Genomic DNA, 23,568 nt, shown 5'->3' with positions numbered 1-23,568 from the left:
CATTACATTTGGAAGCGCTCTGTGTGTGTGTGTGCATATCGAGCAGCTAAGTCACACTTTCAGTAACCTACACATTGTTAAAATACTTTTTTTTGCATATATGGGAAAAAAAACCTAAAATCATGGAAACAAAGCTCTTATAAGGGTGTAATAAGCATGTCTGTTCTACTTGCTATCTCTCTTCTGTACAGCAAAATCACAGCTCTCTGCAGACAGTGGACTGTGAGAGGACGAAATCCCAGAAGTTACGTATCACACGCGGCAGCTGGACAAGTCCGTCTGAAAATGCACTAAGCCCAGGCTTTCTGATAAAAGCATGGAAATGCCACTTGGCTCAGCCAAAGGATTGATTTCCACATTTTACTGTAGATGAACTTTGCAGAGCAGCACGTAGACGTGGGTGGGAGGGTGATACCGAAGTGAGAATACAGAGATAGGAGAAAACACGTCATTTAGAGGCCAGAAGAGGAAGATGAGGGATTTGGATATATTGCAGAGGCCAAGGAGCCCATCAGCTGTGTAATGCAGAGAGCTAGGACTGCACTGAGATTCCTGGTACATTTCAGATAAGAACCCAGCTACGAAAGACTTTCAAATGCTGCCACGTGGTACTGGAGACCTGAATTTGTTCTTGCACATCCAATTGCCTCTCATCAACCACCTGAACTAATTCCCCTCCAGAGTCTTTTCAAACCCCACCGAGATTCAGAAGAACAAACAGAACTGCTGGGAAAAATAAATACACCACATTTCAGATGTTTGGGACAAAAAGTTAAACTTTTTTCCCTCTTTCTTCAGCTTTTTTTCCCCCAAAGGAAAAGACAGCCTTCAAAGGCAGCAAGCGTGGTGTCCAGGCAAGAGTGGTGCCGGGTGGCCATGGCCACCATGTGCCATGATGAGAAGTGATGCTGGGTGAGGCTGGTGGCTGCGGGCTCCAAGGCAGGTATTTTGCTAATTGGGCCATTACAAAGCAAATCAGGAGCTAAGAACAGGTTAATGTCACGAATGCAAAGGTGAACAGCAAAATGGTACGGCCCTGCCACCACAGCTGCCCAGTGCCTGCCCTGCACACCCAGCTCTGCCTTCATTTGATTTTGGCTAATGGTGATGCCAGAGCAGCCCGTGTCCATGGGCATGGTGGTGTTTGTTGGTTGATGGTTGGACTTGATGATCTTTCAGGTCTTTTCCAACCTTAGTGATTTTGTGATTCTGTGATGACACACTCATGTAAGTACCCCATATCTTTCAGAGGGGTTTGCCAAGGACTGTGTATGATTATTTAGCCATACCCAACTCAATGTGACCTTTCCTTGCTCGGTGAAGCTGAGCTGGGGACACAGACTGCACCGAGCCTCGGAGCACCCACTGGGCAGTGCACCCCTGGGTGTGCGGCGGCAGCAGCCCCCAGCCCTCCTGGGGAGCTGGGGCTCCAACGGCGGCTGCCAGCATTTTCCAGCTCTCGGCGCGTGTGGGAGCCGCAGAGTCAGGAAACCTCCAGCACCCTGTGAAAGGGCAGAGGGCAGCTTTTCCAGGGGCTGCTATTTCACCCTCACTGCTGAGCAAGTGCTGGGCAGGACGAGATAAGAGCATCTCCGGGAAATCTGAGTCACCCCCGGCTGTTCGTGGGGTGGGAGCAATGGAAACGCGTGTCTCTCAATGAGCGCTTCGGACAGCCCCCAGCGCCTCTCCCGACACATCAAAACAACCTCCTGGTGTGCCAGGGGACGGGGGAAGTCAAGGGCCATTTTTCCTGTCTGGGACCAGCATGAGCTGCGGTAAACAAGCCGCCTCTCCAGGGTGATTTCCTCCTCTCCTCCTTGCGCTGCCTCATTTATTCCTCATAGGAAACATCCCAGCACGAGGCTGGCCCAGGCTCACCTCCCTTCTCCCAATTCATCACTTGGAGTTTTTTATTTGGGGGAGGAAAGCACCAGTCTGGGATTTGCCACCCCATCCTGGCAGTGCCATCTCCAACACAACAAGCCCACGATGACCTTCAACACAACAAGACCACGATGACCTTCCTCATTGTGGAAGTACGTAACCAGCCAGGTCTTCCCCCAAAGAGCCCACCGCAGCCATCAGAGGCAGGACCTTTCTTGGAAAGTCAGGATGTGCCCCGGTTTATTGGCACATCCCCGGTGTGCACTTGTGCTGGTGGGAAGGAGAGGTGCAGCGAGGAGACGCTCAGCTCCATCTTGAGTAATGAAATATTACAAGTAATATTCTATTCTGACTGGGGAGAAACAGGCTCTTTGGGAGGTGGTTTGTCTCGCCCTGAGTGGGAGATCTCAAACCCGTCTGCTCCTGGGGTGCTGCAACTCCTTGGGTCTCCCCTGTGGGTGGGTGTCCCGAGAGATGCTTATGGGTGGTCCATAGGGTCAAGATTAGGTGGGCTTGACTTCACCTGCAATGGGTTGTTTTAAATTAAATAATGAAATTTTAAATCAGTTAATTTAAACCGGCCACTTCAGTTGCTAATGACAGATACTGTTCAACTACCAGCGAGTATATACCCATGTCCTGCATTTTAAATTCTCTCCAGACACTGAAATCGTTACTTTTTCCCCTTGCAGCTGCTGTGTCCTACAGGCTTGCAAGGTTTCAGCCCTTCAGTTGTGCTCATTTTCTTTTGCCCTTTCCTTGAAGGACTGTGACACATCCCCCAGCCATGTGTTTGCAAGACTCGGCGGCTGCTCGCTGGACACACTTTTGCATTGCTAAATCATGCTTAAAGAAAATAGCTCGCAGCGTCCTGACACATGTACTTAGCGTCTCACAGGGCTACGAGCACCAGCCAATATTTTGCTTTTTATTCCGAATGACACGGGAGAAACGGAATGTCTCACCTCCGACCCCGGGAAGGGTCACACAGATGGCTTCCAGGGCCGGCAAAGTTTTAGGACATGGGATAATTCCCATGCACATTAGCTATGCTGCTTCCTCTTGTATAACTACAAGATATTTGCAGCTGTAAGTCAGAGGTCCTGTGTGCTCAAACCACAAGAGCAGAGCTGGAGAGCTTTGCCAGAAGGGGCCTTGAGCTGGAATTTCCTTCAAATACATATTTAGACTAGGAGAGACCTGAGCCGCGGAGCTCACATCTGGGGCTGAGGGTGCTCCCAGACGGGGAGGAGGATGCTCAGGAGGCAGAGGTGGGCTATGCCTGTGCACTGCAATCACCCACCCCAGCTGGGGCTTATCAGATCCCCGTGCCTCCACACCTTTGGGTATCACAGAGCCGAAGTTAAGCAGTCGCTGAAGTTCAAAAATCTGTGAAATCAGTACCAAATCCATGAGAGCTGCACGGGGCATGGCCATGAAACCCCTCTCACTTGGCAGCACCCAGGGGCTGAGCAGGTGAGGAACAGAGTGAAGGTCATTCGAAGTTGAAAAACTGCCTAATGAGAACGGCAGCAGCCTCCATCCCGGCTTCCAGGGCTCGCAAAAGGTGGAGGCTCGCTCAGCCCGGCTGGAGCTGAGCTCATCCTCTGCAGCTGGAGGCTGTTAGACCTCCCCGAGGATCCACTGACAGCCCAGAGCCCAGACCTTGCCTTTGGTTCAAACATTCACAGCAGCCACGGCCGAGCGAAAAAATAACTGTGCTGCTGCGGAGAGCACACGTGTGCGTGCGCCTGCATGTGTGTGTGCATGCATGTGTGTGTGTGCATGCGTGTATGTGCACGCATGCGTGTGTGTGTGCATGCACATATGCGCCTGTGTGCACACATGTGTGCATACTCACGCATGTGAGCACACCCCGACGCAGGGAGGATGTGTTGGGTGTGGGGTGCATGCCCTGTACCCCAGTGGGGACCCACGCGGTGATGCTTTTTAGTGCCCAGTTGTGCCTTTGCGCTTCCGTGCGTGTCCAACACCGGGCATCTGGGCGGCGGGTGCTGTGTGGACGCCTCTGCCATCTGCTTGGACATCCCTGTCCTGGTGTGTTCGGGGCTATTGCTGTGTCCTTGCATGGCTGAGGGTGTCTATCCATGGGCGTCAGGTATTACAGTTGCCACAAAAGCCAGGAGGAGATGAATAAAGTGGCTTTTATCAAGCGCTGTAAGGGTCTGCACGCCGCCGGGAAGCTCCCGCTGTGGGGGTCAGTAGCACCAGAGCCCTGTTCTGTGGGGTGCCTGGCTCTCCAAGCCCCAAATGGGCACCTATCCCCGGATGACGTGTACTCCACCTTCCAAACTTCACGCATCCAAAACAGAGTCGCGGACCTATTCCCAAACCATCTTGCTCTGGGAGCAATTATGTACGGAGCGAGCTCCAGCCGGGCGGGTGCGTGCGCAGGGAGGGAAGTGAGGGTGGGGCTGAGCCGCTGCCGAAGCAGGGCAGCCGGTCACCGCAGCCGCTGTTTGGCACATCCTGCTTTGGCACGGTGCACGCACGAGACACAAGTGAATTGCTGGGCAGCCCTGCCCTCTGCCACCAGCGGGTTGACCCAAGCACTGCCAGCAAAGAGGAGTTTCTGAGCTAGCAAATCTCCACCCAGACTGGGTGCACGTCCCTCCCGTGCATCACTACATCAAGGGCTTTGCAACCCGGAGGTTAGCTGCAGGCGTGTCGCACTGCTCTGACATGAAATCTCGCTCTCCTGCTCTCACGGAGGAATACAGTCGGATGCGCTCTGCTCGTGCCTGCCCTATGGGACTGCCCTGGGGTGCCAGCTCCCCCATCCCCAAACCCCATGGAGATCCCAGCCCCTGAACACCTTGCTGCAGAGAAAGTGCAGAAAGTTGAATTTCTCCTGCTTGCTGTTGCTGGGGTGTCCTGAGCAGGGCCAGTATTTTATAAGGGCTTTCTCAGCAGGAAAAAAAAAGGCAGACTTGGTGTTTTAGAAGCAGAGGACACCCTCCGTTTGCAATCCCACCGGCGCAGCCCCCAGCACAGCACAAACCCTTTGAGCCGAAGCACTGCCGCGGTGCCGGGTTGCTGCACGCTTTCCTCTCCGAGTTCTTCAGTTGGTAAAGGGCCATCAGAAAGCAGGGAAATGTTTATTTCCACAGAAATCTGCCTTCACCCAACCAGATTTGCATAGGTCAAGGTGGAGCCAGGCAGCTACAGCCAAACTCCTTGCAGGCTCCTTGCTTGCGTGGATCAGCCCGTTCCTGCCCGCTGCCATTAGTCATTTCCCGCCTGGGCTTTTTTTTTTTGCAGAAATATTTGGAGGATGACTGCTCTTCCTACAAATGCCTATATTTGCTTGCAAACTTGGATGCAGATATAAATCCTCCCTTAGTCATTTGGACTCTCATTTTTAATGAACTTTTCGACTTGAGTACATTCATTTTAAGATGTCCTTAATATAAAATGACTAAGCAAGGAGGGGGTGATTCATAAGTATGGAAGCTGGGTTTGCCCAAAAGCAGAGGCTTGATTTATAGTTCAGCTAGGTGAGTTTTATGCTTGAGACACTTTTAATTTCAAGGGCTCAATAACATGACGTGTTTGGCTCTGGTATGGGGCTCTGTTTTTCCTGTATGCAAGGATCTCACTCCGTTGAGGGTAAAAAGCAGGATAACTGGCCACAGCACTATTCTCTCCCCAGGGGGAATCAGGCTGCGAGCAGAGAATACCCGATGCTGCTGTGTGTTTTGGGGGAAGCAGTCAGGTGGGACATGCCTGAGCTCTCTAGTCGTCATCTCTTTCAGAGGAAAAGCCCCCCCGATACTTGTCAAGCCATGAAATCACCTATTTCCAAGAAGAACGACCCTGGGGAAAGAGGGTCTGAATTTTTAATGCGGATACAAACCAATACCGCAAAAAGAAAGTCCTGCGAACTGCAGTCCTCTCAGGGCTCCTTCCTCCTGTCCAAGTAATCAAGGACCACTCTCTGCTCTGGCCACGAGCCATCTTCACTGCCAGTGTTTGTGGGGGGCCCACGTGCATTGTACGGGGCTGGGGCTGGTAGGCATTACCACAGTGCCAATAAGCACTGAAAATCTGGGCACAGGACAGCCTTCCTTTAGCTCTGAGAAGGGAATTAATTTTCTTTCTTTTGCCGGTGTTGCCCTACAGCCCTGCAGGTTGTCCTGTAGGACGTGTCCCTTGAGGTCCAGGTCTCAGCCTCCTCTGCAGCTTCCACCTCGGTGCCCGCAGCAGCTACAGCACCTCTAAGTTGGGGGGCTGTCCCTGATGGTCATCACCTGGTGGTCAAGGTGCTGGTGAAGACATGACAGCGGGTATCCCAGCACATGGGGATTTCGGATGGAGAAGGTCCCAGGCTCCTCTCCAGCCACCTAAGATTTGTGCCGGCAAGTGCATCAACCCAGCCCAAAGCTTGCGACTCCTTCCCTGCTCGCCCACCATGTCTCCTGGGTGGCTCCAGGCCCTTACCCAAGGCTCCACGTAACGCGAGTGCAAACACCCGATATCGCTAATGCTCAGCAAGGCCAGCGAGCTGTGGGACGGACAGCAAGCTGCCTGTGGCGCTGACCTAAACTGGATGGAAAGCTTGCAAAGTCCTCTGCGGCTAACATAGTGTCACGCCTGCTAAAGAAAGAGACGTCAGACTTGGGGCTGGAGACCAAGAATTCAGGGTTCACCCCAGTTGCTGTAGTGGTGGGAGGAGGGCAGGGTATTGCCGGCTTCATCAGTGCTGGTGTCCACAGCCATCCATGTGCGGTGATGGCAACAGGTCACAGGGGAGAGGAAATCATTTCTTGCTGCTTTTAAGAAAAATATAAAACCCCAAATCCTAGCGAGCCCAACCCCTGTGTTACACACACACATCTACGTGGGGTCCCACACCTGGACATAAGCGAGCAGCAGCCACGAGACACACGTGGGTCATGGTGTTTGCCACGCTGGTGGAGGATGAAGAGGAGGATGAGGGTGCTGCAGGGCTCTGAGTGGATGGGGATGTCAGCCTGGCGAGGCTGCAGTGTGCAAACTGCAGTCCTGCCTCGTAAAAATGAAATCCGAGGCCTGCATAACAGCTTGGTTGTTTTGTGGATATCCTAAAATCATGTAAGAGCACTTCAAGGCCTTGTGGGAGCGAGGGTAGGGGAAAGCAGCTAAATGTAATGACAAGTCTTGTTGATATATCTGAAGCCAGAAACTTTGACGTTGCCAAAAATTACACTGGGGATGTTTGTACTTGACGTCTCTCGGAGAGACCACCCGAGTAGAGGGGCCGAACCGTTCGCCTGGAGCACGAGGGGTGAGGAGCAACTGCAAAACCAGGTCATGATGGATTTAGGAGTTCATGGGTAGGAACCAGCCATGGCGGGGGGATAATCAGACTGAATGAGGGGTGGGGGATAATCAGACTGGATGAGGGATGGGGGATAATCAGACCGGATGAGGGATGGGGGATAATCAGACTGGATGAGGGATGGGGGATTTGAAAGTGTGGCTCTGCACTGAAATGTCACTGAGCAGGTGACAGCTATTCCTCCCCCGCCACCAAAACCAGCCAGACCCAGTGCTGTGAGTGGGAGGCTTAGGAAGGACCTGAGGGAGCCAGGTCCTTCCCAAGGACCTTCCCAAGGGCTCCAGGGACCTGGGCTTGGGGCTGTGTTGCAAAAAGGCACCGCAGCCCCATGGTTGTCAGCTGAGGAAAGCCATTGAGCTGGGACAGACGTGCTGGGGAGCAGCGTTGCACCCGCAGCATCACCGCGGCAGGGAGCTGGCACATGGCATGGGCTGTGAGGGGTGAGAGGTGCTGCCCTGGCTCTTTGCTACCCCTCATCACCACCCGGCCATGGATCCCGGGATCACCTTCCCCATCCCCGCCCATGCAAAGTAAAGCTGAATCCGCCAGAAAAACGATGGGGGTTGATCTCTTTTGCTTTGTACTGGACTGGGTTAAGTGCAACCCCATGACGCTGCTGCACCTGGGGGCTGTGACGCGGCAGCCGCTGGTGCCAGGTTGGACTGTCCCCTGTGACCTGTCACCCCCAAATGTCATGATTTGAATGGCAAGGAAAGCATTTAGCTGCTGCTTCAAAGCATCGACGATAGGTGGTTGAGCCTGGAAGCAGTAGACATGGTTTTTATTGTGGTGTCCAACAATTAAACCTGGCAGCTCCCACTAAAACCGATGGTAAAATTCCCTTCTGGTTTCTGGGAGCAAAACTAAGCCAAGACAGTTTAGTTTTGCTAACCTCGGCAGGTGCCAGAGCGCTGAACGCTGGTGGATGTGGAGCAGCTCTGCTCAGCTTTAGGGGCCCCAATTCAAATCCTCGCCAAGGTGCTTGCAAATAGAACGATCTATTCGAGCCAGAGGCTGCTCTCCGAGCTAAGGAACCAGGAGCAGGGGCTGGCGGGGATGTCCATCCCTATGCCCCAAACCCAGTGCATGCCATGACGCTGCTCCAGGGAACACCCAGCCCGCGCCCCGAGGAGGTGTGCTGGACCCACAGGGGTGCAGCGGGGTGCAAAATGCCCCCCGACACACGGGCACCTGCTGCTGGGCACAGGGCTGAATTGCTTCCTAGGAAGCATTTAAATCAGAGCCTATTCCCCAAAATGGGGACAGTCCCGAGGTCTGTTTGAAGAGACAACCCAGCCGGCTGGTCCCACACACACACGCCCAGCTGGGAATATATTTGCTTTTTACTTACTTTTTCCAACTCAAGTGGTTGCTCACACCACCCCGTAACATCGGGGCGGTGAAATCATGTTCCTGTTATATCCCCGCTCAGCCCCAGAAAGCTCAGAGGGAGCACTAATGGAGGGAGAGGTGGTCTCAGCTATTGTTTTCCTCTTTGTCACCCCTCTGCAAGGCGCAGGAGGACGGGTGGCCACGGCCAGGGGTCACACCCGGGGAGATGACACCCTTCCCACTGCGGTCCCACGCTCACATGGGATGCGCCAGACTGGCAGGTTGCTCCTGGTGCTTCTCACATCCCAGGACTGATCCTCGGAGGCGTTTCCAACAAGCCCTTCCAGAAAATGTTCTTTGCGCTATTTTTTTTTTGATTTATTTAATAAACTGGGGGGAAAAAAAAAAAGCCTAAGAGCTCCCTCTGCCGCTGTACGGGTTGAGACCGGAGAGGGATGGCCTGAAGTCTGCGTCATGCGGAGGCTGCCTGGGCTGGAGGGACACGAGGGCAGGGTCAGCCCAGCGGTGCTGCTCCAGATGTTTGCTGATGCTGCCCTTAAACACAAGGGCCATGGGGGATTAAGAGATTTTGTCCAGGGGATCACGGGCCAAGTGCTAACGAAAAGGCTGGTTTAATGTCCCCTAAAGGCTGCCCAGCCTGGTAGCACCCCAGGGGATGCTGAACTCCCCACCTCGCAGCAAACAGTGAGAAAAAACCCACAGGGATGTTACAGATCCTGCGTTTTCCTCCCATTCTCCTGCAATTGCTCTTGCAGCAGCTGGGAGCTGCAGATTTGGGGTGTCCCGCTCACAGCAGCTCCAGAAGAGCTCTGGGGGATCAACCCGCATGTGGCTTGTGAGGCCTGACGAAGGCATCGCACCGCGGGTGTCACTGCCAGATCCCCCAACCTGCAACCAGACCTGTGCCGCTCTCCTGCCCCGGCTACTGGCCAGACCCCACCTGCGATGAGCTGGTCTCTGAGCTGGGGACAGAGCAGCATCCAAGCAAAGTCCCCCTGGACCTCTTTCCAGTCCAGATCCTAATGAAATCAAACTTCTAGGCATGACCCCGCAATTTAAAACATGGGAAATCAAGGGCTCACATACCCAAGAGCTGTGTAAAAGGGGTGGTTAGCTTTTCCTTCATCCAAAGAGATTTTAGGTGAGGTTTTGGGTCGGGACCTCTGCCCGCAGGTGGGTTCAGGCACCGCCAGCCCGGTGGGCTCTCAGATGCGGGGAAGCGGATGCAGAAGTTCCCGAGACCAGAGGCAGTTTTGGTGGGCAATTCAAATTTTTTCTGAAACAGGGTCCGGACATGAGGGAGGGCTCCAACAAAAGCAAAATATAATCCACGTACTAGTTAAAAAAAAAAAACTTACATGGAATTTTAAACCTTACAGGGGACAGATGACAAGCGTGAAAGGTCCCACAGAGGTAGAGAAGAGTCATACAAACCATCAAAAAAGGGCCGGACTCAACATTGGTATACTCAGTAGGAAACTGTGAGTAACCGTCTCAACAACTAAACCCTCCTTTAATCTGGAAACATAGCAGTAGGCAAGAGCGAGTATGTCCTGTGGCAGAAAAGCTAAATGACTCATGTACTCCAGTGGTTACTATGGAGTTGTTTACACATTGCTTTGTGATTGAAGAAAAAAAAGAGAAGAAAAAAATCTAAAGAACTCGCCCAAAATGAACTAAATAGAAGGAGGTTTGCGCAAGCTGGCAGGAATAACTCAGCGCGCCAGGGAGGTTTCCAGGAGGAGTCCAAAGGGCTCAGGGATGAACCCACCGAGCTGCTAATCCCCATGCAAACCAACTGCTTCTTCTGCTGCCAGATGGGTGGAAGGTGGCAAGTGTGATACTGGGGTTTGGGGGATTTTTTAGGAATTCTAGGAGGAATATGAGGAACAACAGACCAGAAAATCCAATTCCTGTATTGAGCAAACTGTTTGGACTTCTACAGATGGGGATTCACAGAGATAAGAAACAGCTGAAGAGCATCAACATGGCTTTTGCCGAGGGGAGTCCCACCTGGCAAATATTAAAACTCTTTGAAATGTGTAGCAAACAGCTGGGGGATGAGATGATCTGGCATTAATAGCCATTAATTGGATAATTTACAAATTAATACTTTGTGAAAAAATCCGTAACAAAAGATGGGAAAAAAATAGGAGTTTTCATACCAGGGGAAGGTCACCAAAGGGGTTCCCTGTATGAAATTCATTGCCATGGGAGGGTTTGGATGCCATTACGTCCTAAGACAAGCTCATAGCTGTTAGAAATGATGATGCAGATACAGCCTTTGAGATCCTGCTCCACAGATTGCCAGGCTTTAAGCAGGTGCAAGAGTAGCATCATTATTTTAGATCACCCTTTCCTTAGCATCAGCATCATTAAGCAGGGTCAGAAACCGGATTTTGAGTTACGGGGACCTTTGGCATGACCCAGAGTGGTCATTTTAATATGAACAAACCCAGCTATTTGACGTAGATACGGTTCATCTGTTCAATAGATAATTCAGTAGCGTGGCATGACCTTAGAGGGCTATAGCTCTGACCCTGTGGCCCTAAGCTTCCCTGCCTAAAATCATCTCTGCTGCCCATTTCTACCTTGCTCTACACTACAGTTTGCCTTCTATGCTTTAAATACTGTCTCATCCTTCTCCTCTTTAAATATCCCTTAGGAAAGCAAGATGCTTTCCTTCCCAGGCTCTGCTACAGGGAAACCCAACCATCCTCCCTGCCATCTCTGGGGCTCCAGAATCCTCTGGGATTTAAGCCATACCCACCGGCTGGGTATTGCAGGCTTGCTCTGGCATGCTGACTGCTGGCCCTTAAAGTGTGCAGAGTTCATTTATAAGGAAACAGAGTTCATTTATAAGGAAACAACATTTATAAAGAAATAGGACAACACAGAAAAGCCCTTCTGCTGTTACTTGCAGATATAAAAACTGCTCATTGGATGCTTCACTATGTTCTGAAAGCTCAGGAGACAGCTATAATACTAACAGAGTCCACTGTGAGATCGTGTCTTTAGGAGAGTCAAAACAAACCCTTTTCCATGAATTTGAACTTGGCCAACTCTGTGCACAGTCCCCACAGACCTGCCACAGCAGATGCTGCTTGTTAGCAGCATAATGTGCCTAGCCGAGACCCCACTCTTTCATCTCACTAGTGCATCATTAAAAATTGAAACCCCAGGTGCGCAGGACTTTGTAATGGAGACACACAAAGCCCGGGGCTTGCAGGAACCTGCCCCTCCAAGGAAACCCTCCTGCTATAAAGATTAGTGGAAGCTGCGCCTGGGCTCAAGCAGGTGCCCAATTCTGAGCACAAACAGGGCACCTGGGAGAGGAGGGTGCTGCAGGGAGCGGGTGCCTGCAGTCACGCCGGGGTGACTGCGAATGCTGGGCAGCATGGCAAGAGGCTGACAGCCATGTCGCCGGGTGCTCCACGCCCCAGGGTCACTCCTGTCCTTTGCCATCACCTCTGGGAAGCCACAGCCTGTCTGCTGCAAGAAACACCCTGTCTAGCCTCGTGCTGCCCCGCTGCCTCCCCAGGGCCGGCTCCTGCCCTGTGATGGACCTGCTCAGCCCTGGCCCAGCCCAGCCCCAGTGCAAGGCTTGGTGCATTTGCATTGGTTTTGCTCCTTGTTACCCATCTTGAGAAATGGGGACGACCCCTGCCAGCCTTTCTGAGTATCATCGGAAAACCATGGGTATCCTTGTGCTGCTTGCCACAGTAAAGTATCAGGCACAGAGCTGGGATTAGCCCAAAACCTGTAAATGCATTAAAAATAATGTCTCAGCCCCAGGCTTGCTTGCTTACTCCTTCTCGCACTGGCTTACTTTCCTTGCCGGGCATCAGAGCACCCTCCAGTCCTTGCAGAGCATTTGAGTCATCCTCAGCCCTGCGAGGATAAGAAAAGAAACAAAGATACTTGGAAGAGCTCAGAATCCCACATCTCCCCCCACCCCAAATCTTCTCAAGGTCCAATTGCTCAACCACCTCCTTACAAAGGTCCTCTTGGACATGAAGCCACAATGTCCTCCTGGACATCTTTACCCCAATAAAACCTGTGACCTTGCTGGGACACGTCCTGGCAAACAGCGATCCCTATTCCTGGAGGATGCTAACTGCTCCCAGCACTGTAGCGTGAGCTGGTACCTTTTGAGAGGGGAGATGCTGGATCTTCAGCAAGCTGATCCAACAGGATCCCAACAGTAGTTTAAGTCTGTCTGGGGATTTCAAACCCCATGTTTAATGTAAAACCCAGCATCTCTCTGCCGTGTACAGTGGCGAACACACAATACCCCTGGCCTTCCCTTCCCTCACCAGATGGGCACCAAATTAAGTTGGAGGCAGGTTCTACACAAACAAGATGTGAAGCATCTTTCCATGGCCAGTGTTAATCTGTGGAGCTCTCTGCTGCAGGACACTGCAAATACTGGCAGTCTGCATGGGCTCAGAAAGGAATTGGTCAAATTAATGGCAGCAAAATCCATCAGGTGACATAGAGGGAGCCACAAACCTGTGGAGGTACAAAAGGTGTTCCTGGAAGCATGGCTGTGAGTTTGCCATTTCCATACAGTCTTTGCAAGGCACACAGAATTAGCTACTGCTTCAGACAAACCTTGGGTTTGATGGGTTCAGCCTGACCCAGAAAGCCATTCTCGCAGCTTCAAGACACAGCTGGAAGCTCACGTACCTGCTGAGAGCCAAGGAAGAGGCTGTCCCCACAGCAGTACCCAAAGGCAACGCCTCCCCCTGAGAAACAGGAGTGAAATTCAAACAGCCGAGCACTGCAGCTTGTGGCTGACAGCGGAAACCAGCACAGCATGTCCCCGACGTCAGCTGCCCCGAGCCACATGCTGGCACCGGAGAGGATAGGAAGGAACTGGAATCGCGTTCAACACACCCAGTTTGCTTTCGGCACACACAGGCAGATAACGATGGTCCCACGTGTCCTCTGTGGCATAAAAATGCTGCTATCAGTAAAACAGAAATAGTGTTTCCTTTCTCTCTACCCTTTGCTTGTCTTATCAGGGCAGCAGGGAGGTTCTCAAGTTTGCCGTAGGTTTGCAGGGTGGCAAGGGACGCCTGCTCCCAAATTGGGGCTGTTTGCATGGAAAGGCAGGAGGGAAGCGAGAAATTCCTTCCTGCCAGGAGCCCTGGAAGTAGCGCTGGGTCCTGGCCAACATCCACCCTCCTCACCCGCGTCCCTGTTCCCTTTGGTCTCCCCGAAGGCCACTCTCCATTAGTACACTGCAGCTTTTTGTTTAGGAAATACCAGCTGGGCCGTCCTGTCCCAGGGCTGACTGTGGCCTCTGCCAAGCAACTACAATAGACTTTCCCTGCAGCCCTCGGGGCCCAGCAAGTCTCCAAGAAATCTCTGGAGGAAAAGACAGGCAGGCTCCAAGTGCCCGGGGCCAGGTTGCCCATGCACACTCAGCATCCCTCCTTCGCCCTTCCCTGCGGTTCTCCCCTGGGACAGGGGCATAGCTCAGAGGGAAGGGGAGACGCACTGGACGGGGCAAAACTGCCTCTAAAGCTTTTGTGTTTTGAGAAGATCTGGATGCATCATGGTAATGCGTTAAAGCACGGGGCCAGAAAAAGCATTGCTTCTGCCCCTGAAATCAGGCACCTTCCCTGGGGACTCCAGCACCCAGCTGCCTGCACAGCGCAATGCCATGATGGGTGAGGACAAACCAAGGCTGGTCTGCAGCAGCAGGAGGGGACAGAACCCGAGGGACTCATCCCAAGGACACATGGGAAGGATGAGGCCTTGCGTGTCCCAAAGCAGGCAGCAAACACCCCCCAGGGCCCGTTCTGTCCCCAGCTCGGCAAGCAAGCTCCCTGCTGGCTATGCTCCAAGGACTCAAAATGCTCTGCCTGTAAAATGAGGATGATTTCAAGCCCACCTTTCAGCTGTGTTTGCAACATCCGAGGCGTACTTTGCTATTTCAGAGCAAATAGTATTTCATTATTATTGCTCTTGGAGTATTTCTGCTTCTGTAAACCCTGAAAGTTCAGCCACCACCCAGGCCTGGAAGTCTTAGGTGGGGCCACCGTTACACAGCTAATGCTCAAGAAACTGGCTTAGTGAAGATTCTGAGGCTTGTCAAAAAAAAGCACATCAGAGAATTTCCCCGTTCTGCGGCAACTCCCACTTCCTGCTTCACAGGAAACCCCAGCAGACAGTGAGTAAAATTCAAACGAGACTCACGCCCAACTAGAGCGGCGATAAGAAATTTGGTTCTGATCCATGCTGTGGGGAAACGCAATAAAATGCCAACTTCTCAGAAGCCAAAAGACTGAATGTTTGCCAAGAGGCTAAAAATAAGCTGAAGAGGGCTATATTTAAAGGCACATGCTAATAAATGCCTCTGTCCTTGATTAAATAAACTGCAACTTCCAGAAAAGCACTCTCTATTTTCCAGCAGTTTGGGGGGAGCTTTGGCAGCAGGAGAATAAACATTAAGTCCAAAACTTTCAACACATTTTAAAACAACTACCTCGTGGCTGGAGCTGTGCCGGAGTCAGCGCCGTCCCTCCAACAGCAGCCGCAAACTGGAGGCTCGTTGGACTGGAGCAGAAAGGATTTCTGTTCCATCGCGTCATATGGGCCAGACGCTGCAGTCGCACATCCCCACGTGGCTGCAGAAGCACCTTTACTTCAGTGATTGACTTCTTTTTGCCTGTTTACATTCATTCCTTAGAAATAAATTATCATTTCCACGTAAATGGGGACTGGAAGTTCCTGCTACGTGGTGGCACAAGCATTTACAGTAGCATGCTGCCACCTGCCAGGAGTGAGCCAGGGACCTGGGCAGAGGGGCCCTCTGAGTGCCCGCAGAAGCAGCCTCTTAGCTATTCCAGCCGAGCCTTTTATAGAGTGACAATTACTTCAGCTCTGCACGACAATGACTCCAGCACGCTTACGAAGAAAGTGTTTGCACAAGGAAAACTGTCCAAGACCCCTGGGTGAAAGGAACTGTGCCAGAACTCGCTAAACAGCACCGTTCAACTTGACAAGTAACCCCTGTTAAAACTACATTACAAGAACACAGCATATAAATAGAGCTCAGCCACGAATCATAGAAGGGCTATCTGGTCTGGTTAAACAAAGCATTGTTTTAATTTCAAGATTTTATAAATACATATTTACAAAAGGAAGGTATCAATCCAAAGAGTTAAACAGATGTACAGCTCCCAATTATTGCTATAGTACAGGGAGAGAAATCATGTTAATGCAACCCCACAATTTACAATACCCATTATTCAAAAAGAAACCACATTCTTAATTTAAAATACCTTATCCAAAGTTTACAAAATCCACTGCTGTGAAAGCACAATCTGCCTTGAACAGAATTACATGACAAGAAGGAACTGACCCTTTTCATACACCTTTTCACACAAAACACATCACTTTCTGCCATCTAAGTGAACACTGCAAGCCAACGTTTCACAATCCTACAAAAGGCTTTTTTCCAGCCCACAGGCTCCTTGGGGAGCACAGCATAAGGACAGCATACTGCATGGATTCAAGAAATGTAAACCCCCTTCGGCCCCGTTTCCTCCGAGCCTGTGCCAAGGGGATGGTGAGGAACCTGCAGATCAAATCATCCTACACCCTCCTGCCAAAGAAAAAGACCGGTGGCACCAACCACATGCTACTGCGCAGCGCCAGCACGACGCCTGATGGCACCACTTTAACAGCATTAGTCAGACAGGGACTGCTCTCAGATTCACTCTGCCTCTGAATTGTGCCTGCAGCCTTCCTCGTAACCTGGTTTTATGCCTGCTACGCTCTCCGTATAGACACAGGCCTACAGGTAGAAGAGGGACTTCCCATAAATCCAGGCGTTTAAGATGTTAGTGAGACCTCCAAGAACCCTTCAGGTAAATAAAAGACCGGACCTGCTCAGAAGTCACTTTCTGCAGTTTCCACAAGCCAACAGCAACATTTCCTTTAGATGTCCTTCACTACAACCACCTCAGCGCCGTTCAAATCACAGAGTGAGAGAGATGCGGAGCCAAAAGAGCGCTATCTAAACTTCGTAACAGAAGCAGCAATGACCTCCAAAAACAAAACGCAGCAACATCCACAACTAAAACTATGTGAGGCACCAACTGCTGGAGGAGTTGGGGGAGCTCTTGGATAACAGAAGGCTCGGCTTGTGCGTGGTTTTTCTGAAGACAGATGTCCAGCAATTTTCTCTTAATTCATCCAGTAGTTATAAACCTGTATGAGAGCCACCTAGGGTATTTTTTAATTTAAAGTTTAGGCAAATTAATTCTAATTAATCAAACTAAAGAAAGGACTTAAACACAAATTGCTAGTGGAAAACTGAATATAAGTTGCTACGAGTTTTAGCCTGAAGTCTTGCACAATTTATTTACTTCTTTTAATTCACACCTCACGTATGCAGCTCCCAAATCTCACGGTCAGAGCAACATTCTCTGTGGTCCACTACTGTGAATCCAGTCTGGCTTGAGGCTTCCACCATACTCAGGATGCTGCTTGGTCCTCTTTAGCCACAGTCTGCAGAAGGCAAAAAAAAGAAAAAAAAGAAAAGGAGTACAGGAGAACGATGTGACTCACTGCCATGATTCTGGGGCAAGACATTAATTTCTGCCAGAGACTGAGACTGGTCTGGGCCTCTGGTTAACCACTGCCGTGGTAAAAGTATTCAGAAGCAAATCCTGCTAGAGAAGAGCACAATCCCAGCACAGCCTGCCAAGAAAGGTTTATCAAAGTTTGAGCTTCTGATCACACTAACGAGAGTAATTCCAGCAAATATTTGTGAACCCGTGGCAGCCAAACCACCTGTCCCCAGTGTCATCTGCATAATACAGCACACTTGGGAAACTCAGTAAAAGCAAAAGTTAAATGATAGCCTAGAAGTGGAACAGGGGATGGTTGTGCCTACTGCTGCAGGGACCTACGGAAGGAAGAAAACCCAGCGCTGGGGCAGAAAAGGACCTCTTGAGAAGAGCTGGTTGGAAGTGAAAAAGAATAGAAAAGGCAGGGGCAGCCCCTTCGGCCAAGAGCTACACATGCTGCAGCTGTGCACTGAAGCACAGGGACCAACACACCCTCCAGATGCACGGTTTTGCGGCTAGCACGTCCTGAAGAGGAAGCAGTGCAATGAAAGGAGTAATTCAGCAACGCGTTATCCAAGAGCAGTAGTTTGTCAAAAACCGTTTCACTCTGTGACCACTTTCACTGTGTTCCTTATTTCCAATATACCAGCCATATTCCAGCAACTTCTATGGCACCTGTCCATGGCACCAGCAAATAATACGAGCTCACAAGAGACTGCAAATGGAACTTCATGCCAGTAATTAGCAAGTTACTCTGTGACTTTACTAAGGGGGCTCAAATTCAGAAGGAAGTAAAGTGTGAAGGGTCCCACTGCAGAACTCTAAATAACAACTTTTTCAGTCCTTCCTTTCATGCCCAGGCATGAAAGAAACATGACCGGAGGGTTTCCAAAACCCTGGAAATCTTACCTGCCGCAAGAACTGCTTTCCAAGGTAGTTGGTCGCCATGCTCGTCAAGTTCTTTCTGCTGCCAACTTTACACCTGATATAACCATAAAGGTTGGCTCCCTGAAGCACCACTCCCATCACAACCACTGCCTAAGACACAGGAAAATAAAAGTCACTAATTTACACCTCCTTACTTGTAACGTGCAACATCTATTACTGAGTTGAAGGAGTCCACTCACCAGCCATTTCACTTTGAAAGAAAACAGAGCGCTGAAAGCAAATATCACCCAGATCATAGGACAGGTAATTAGACCTAACCAGAAAATTCGGGACTCTGCTTCTGATGAGGTTTTACCCCCTTGCGCTGATACCTAGAATCAGAAAGGACACGGAGATCAACAGGCTGCTCCATTGTATAGATCATTCTAATTAAAAACAGTCTAGAATCTACAAGCCCCCTGTGTTTTGCCTCCACACAACAGTACTGGGTGCTTTCAAGATCAATTTCTACATCCCGTAAAGATCCTTCTGCAACAGAAGATGTTTCCATTTAAGGGACGCTTTTGTCAATTTTCTATCAGAAACAGCATCGAATCCTTGGGGCTAACAGGTTAAGTTTGGCAAATGTGACATTTACTGCATGGTTCAGTTACAATGATTAGAAACAGCCAAACGGGTGATGTTTTCTACCTCCAAACCACTGTACAGACAACCAGAATTTCACTAATCCTAGCACTGGCAGAACTAAATATTGATACTCTTAGGCATCAAAGTAGGGTGATTTTTTCCTTTACACACACAGAGGTCTGATTCACACCACGCTATTGATTTTATAAAGTCTTCACAGAGCAGAAGATCCCAAGCAAGCACTCACTTCGGATTTTTTAACTATTATAGGAAGGACTGGGTTAACAACTTATGGGTAAATTTACAGCATCACCAGCAGTTCATCTACCTTCCCCCCTGCCCCAGTATGTTCTAGCTTTTCTAAACCAGCATGGTTTTGAGAAAGAATGTGCCTGTAGCAAGCGCACAAGCTCAGCTGGAGAAAAGTTTAGGTTCAAGTCCCTACACCACTGCAGACCTCCCACCTGATCTAGGAAACTATCTTTACCTCACTGCAGATCTGCATGCCATTAGCTCCATACAAACAGAGATAAGAGATAGGGATCAAAAGGGTGAGTTCGAGACATGTTGCGAGATGCCTGACAGATGGGATACTAGAGAGGCAGCAGCAGCCATCGTGAACACAAAGGCAAAGCAACGGCCATGACAAATGCTATACGTTTCCTCCTACTTCCAATAGTTTTCTACAAGAGATAAAAGCTACGTCAGATGTTCCAAGTTCACAGCAGAAAACCTGTAGGTTACTGACATGACATGGGATCCTTTACTATATTTTATGGGGTACTTTTAGGTTACTTACACTAAGCCAGATCAATACATCATGAGAGTTTTTAAATAATGCAACAATCAAAAAGCTTATTCAGCCTACATGAAACAAGCCTGTGGTTACAGATCTGTGGCTGGAAGTAAATGTCTACATTGCGCAATCTACAATCACAAGCACAGCCACTAATTAGCAGGGGTTTCACGAAACAGAAACAAATTAAAAAAAAGAAATTTACCTTCCTGGCTTCGAATACCCAGTGACTTCTACCATCATCATCCACCTGGTTCCACCAGCGAAGGCCAACCATCAGTCGCCCTGTGACATTCTGAAACAGAAGAAAAGCAACAAGCTTTATATCTTCTGCTAAAAGAAACCATTTACCAAAGTTCAGCTATTTGGGTTGCTATTTTCAGTGGTGCTCATTTGCCTCACATTTGGGAAAACAAGATTACATGGCTCTTATGTCCACAACAATCTGTTTTCTGATACATTCAGTACAATAACAAATTACTGTAATAATATAAAGTGAGGCGTATTTCTGGCGATTAGAAAGTGATCTGACAACGAAGCCTGTGCTACCTTAAAAGAAAGTCTAATATATGTTCTCCATTTGATTTTCAAGAAGAAGTCAGGCACACAGAGATTTAAGAATTGCTATTTTGTTAACGTTTTGCAATACATCACAGTACTTGAGGGTATCTTGGGTACCATTTTGTTGGAAAGGGACAAAGAAGTTACTTTTTTGGTGACACGAATATCAGTCTCTTCAATTATTCTTATATAGTAAGACAAAAATAACAAAAAGTGTAAGAGGAACTTACCTTTACAGCCCAAAAGTCACACGACAAGAGGAGGATAATTGTCACCATACAGGCAATAAAGCTGCTAGTTAACAGCTCACAGAGCAGATAGACAACTATCGCACTGACTCGGAAGAATAAGTGGAAAAATGATGCCACTGGATGCCTGGAATGAAGTACACCACAGTCACAGCTCTTTCAGACAAAACTGAAGCAAATTCAGAGAAATGACACTGCCAAGGCGGTCTCCCACCAACTCACAGGATAAGGATCGGCATCGTAACATGAACCCAGTGTGCAATGACTGCTGAAAATACGGGAAATAAACCGACTAGAAGCTCATCATAAGGACAACACATTCTACATGAAGTGATATCCCACGTGCAGACAGAATTTGGGGTGGAAGGGGACAGGGAGTTTTACCTAGTGTTCAATGTAAGGCAATTTTTATAGGGTGAATTTAAAAAGGTTCTGACAGAGGAAATACCTCTGAAGGAAAGATCACATTTTCCAACACAGCAGACTTGCTCTTCTTTCTGATTTCTGCAGCTTCCAGGTCAGAAATGTGCAGCACAGAGCCAGGGTCACCACAGTACCCATGCATGGACGCTGCTCCGTGGCAAGAATTCGGGCAGAACAAGGAAGGAGGTGGCCAGACCAACTACGCCAGGGCACGGCAGACAGCAGGGCAGCACCAAACATACTCAAGAACAAAGACTGGGGAAGAGATAACGGACTAGCCCAGAACCAGCACTCAACACAGTGCAAATCTCCCGTTACAGAGAATCACTGTATCAGTGCAGATCAACAAACACATACTAAATGTTGAGGGCACCCAGAGGCATGAAGGCACAAATCTACAAATTCCAGTTGAGCTTCTGGAACTGGCACTCTCAGTTACCTGGAAGTTACTCTCCATTACCTCTAAACAAATAAAGAAGGTATTTGCCATTACGTATTTTGGTGCAATACGGCAGTCCTTTCTTCCTCAGGCTTCTGCCTAGAACTCATCTAGAAACTCTCTCCGTGGCCACTGACCTTATTTTTGACTTTTTGGATCTCCTGGATATATCATCATCTGCATCGAAGAGAGACACATCCTCAATGTCATCGTTGCTGTCCTAAAGTGGGGAAGAGATGCAAAGAGTTGTATCAGGAAAAAAGAATCTGTTTTTAGCTTCAAGCAGGGACAGGTTTGATTACCCAGAGTATTACAATGGCACCTTAAGATCAAAATGAATTTGGGAAGAACGTGAAGATTTAACCATATACAAAAGAAAAAATGCAGTAATTGCATTCTGTTCTATTAAATGTTTTGATATGTGCTTTGCGAAACCTACATAAACTCACAGTGCGAGTCCCAGGCTCCCTTCTGCACGCAGGCAGTTAATGTCACAGCCTAGCCTAGGGTCCTTTATTCTTCATTCCTCTTAGAGAACTCATTACCTTGTACAAAAGCTATTCCTATGTCACGCAACAGGTTCACATCCTCGTACATTTTAGTGAACATACTGGTGATAGACTCAGAATTGATTATTTGTACAGGCAGGGCACATCTCTGCTGCAGGCCCTGCAGAACCATGACACCAAGAGTGCTCTCACCCAGAAACCCTTCTCAGAATCACACAGAATCACAGAATCACTAAGGTTGGAAAAGACCTGTAAGATCATCAAGTCCAACCATCAACCCGACACCACCATGCCCACTAAACCATGTCCCGCAGTGCCACGTCTACACATTTTTTGAACACAATTGAATAGTCTGTAGAGATCACAGCAGCTTTTCCTGTCTGCTCCCTTTTCATACTGCTCTAAGTCAAGAGGTTGCACCAGAAGAGGATATTTGTACAAAATAGGTTTTGAGGCACAGAAAGATCTCCTTGATCCCAGCCCTGCCTCAATGGCTTTCAGCCAGCACATCTAAGAGCAGCACTACAGAACATCAAACCGCCCCGTCCCCCAGATTTTAATCGAATCGGGATCGATTCATGGAATCACTAAGGTTGGAAAAGACCTGTAAGATCATCAAGTCCAACCACCACCCCCCCAACCCCACCATGCCCACTAAACCATGTCCCCCAGTGCCACGTCCACACGTTCCTTGAACACCTCAGTGATGGTGACTCCACCACCTCCCTGGGCAGCCTCTTCCACTGTCCGACAACCCTTTCAGTGAAGCATTTTTCCTGCTATCCAGCCTGAACCTCCCCTGGCGCAACCTGAGGCCGTTGCCTCTCACTCGCTTCTGCGGTGTTCGGGGTCCCCAGGGCGCTGGCAGCGCAGCCCCGCGGGCTGCAGGCCTACGGCGGCAGAAGCGCCTACCTATCCCGCGGCCCCCAGCGGCCCCACTCCCGGCGGCCCGGCCCCGGCCCCGGCCCCGGCCCCCCGCGGCCCCCGGACCCCGCCCCGGCGGGGGCCGCCTCACCTGCCGTAGCATGGTCGGAGCCCCCTCAACTTCCGCCTGCCGCGCGCGCGTCACCGCCGCGGGCCAATCCCGGCACTCGCCGCGCCGCACCTCCCCGCCCCGCGCGTGCGCGCTGAGGGGAACGGAGCGCGAGACGTGGCCGCAGTCGCCCCGTGCCGGTGGTGATGTCACGGGGGCGGCGCGAGGCGGTGCGGCCGTTGGAGCTGTGGCGGCGGTCGCTGAGGGGCCGCTCCCGCCGGCCGTGCCCTGAGGGCGGGCAGCGGCACCCCCCGGCCGCCTGTGGGGCCGGCCCCCAGGTACTCTGAGGCCAGGCCTCTGTGGGGCCTGCCCCCAGCCCCAGCCCCAGCGGAGCGCTCGCCCCCGGGGCAGGGGCTCCCGCAGCGGTGGCGAGGAAGCAGGAGGCCTGGGGTGCTCCTGTGGGAGCCGCGCCAGCTCCGTGGAGCACGGACACGTCATACCCAGGCTCGATGTCAGGTGGAGTTACTCAGAGGGAGAGCTTTAACAGGAAAAGGAGCTTTTGCGGAGTCTCACCTTTCCTGGCCTCTTAACGTACCTCAAAGCCATCGATGGAGGGGCACGTGCCATTACAAAGCCACGTTTTGGGGCTTTAGGCACCGTCTTCATTCACGCAGGGCAGGCGAGTGTCCGTGTCGACTGACACAAGCTGATAAATACTGCAAGAGCTGTCTGTACACAGCGCCCAGGTCACACTTCACGGAGTCTCTTCCTGAGTAGCTCGATGAAAGCCTCTGCTCCAGGCACGGGCCAAAAAAAAAAAAATCAAACAACTGGATGTCTAGAAGATGTGGTAGAAAAAGCTCAAACCAGAATAACACCCGCAGATCAGTATTTTTAGAACATAGGGAAAGACTGAGCAGCCACACTGAAAAGAAAGG

The 23,568-nt window shown here is 50.4% G+C and overlaps 1 protein-coding gene across 1 annotated transcript; it reads right to left on the bottom strand.

Moving 5' to 3' along the window:
- Positions 1–15,673: 15,673 nt before the first annotated feature.
- On the bottom strand, positions 15,674–22,701 carry TVP23C (trans-golgi network vesicle protein 23 homolog C). The gene is made up of 7 exons (XM_059828150.1): positions 22,673–22,701; positions 21,286–21,368; positions 20,269–20,413; positions 19,683–19,772; positions 18,294–18,425; positions 18,076–18,204; positions 15,674–17,104 (listed from the first exon to the last, which is right to left on the bottom strand). Exons 1-7 carry the CDS (start codon positions 22,682–22,684, stop codon positions 17,072–17,074), a joined length of 624 nt encoding a protein of 207 aa, XP_059684133.1. The 5' UTR covers positions 22,685–22,701; the 3' UTR covers positions 15,674–17,071.
- Between the last annotated feature and the right edge of the window lie 867 nt (positions 22,702–23,568).

This window comes from Gavia stellata, chromosome 22 (genome assembly GCF_030936135.1).
Source record: "Gavia stellata isolate bGavSte3 chromosome 22, bGavSte3.hap2, whole genome shotgun sequence".
NCBI lineage: Eukaryota > Metazoa > Chordata > Aves > Gaviiformes > Gaviidae > Gavia > Gavia stellata.
Note: the sequence above shows the minus strand (reverse complement) of the source record. Positions and strands in the feature narration are given on the sequence as shown.

Excerpts from the sequence above, each read along its gene's own strand:
- TVP23C (XM_059828150.1), bottom strand. Across the intron at positions 20,414-21,285 it reads TCCAAAAAGTCAAAAATAAG|GCATCCAGTGGCATCATTTT; the intron begins GTCAGTGGCCAC and ends ACTTCATTCCAG. Across the intron at positions 19,773-20,268 it reads GTGACTTTTGGGCTGTAAAG|AATGTCACAGGGCGACTGAT; the intron begins GTAAGTTCCTCT and ends CTTCTGTTTCAG.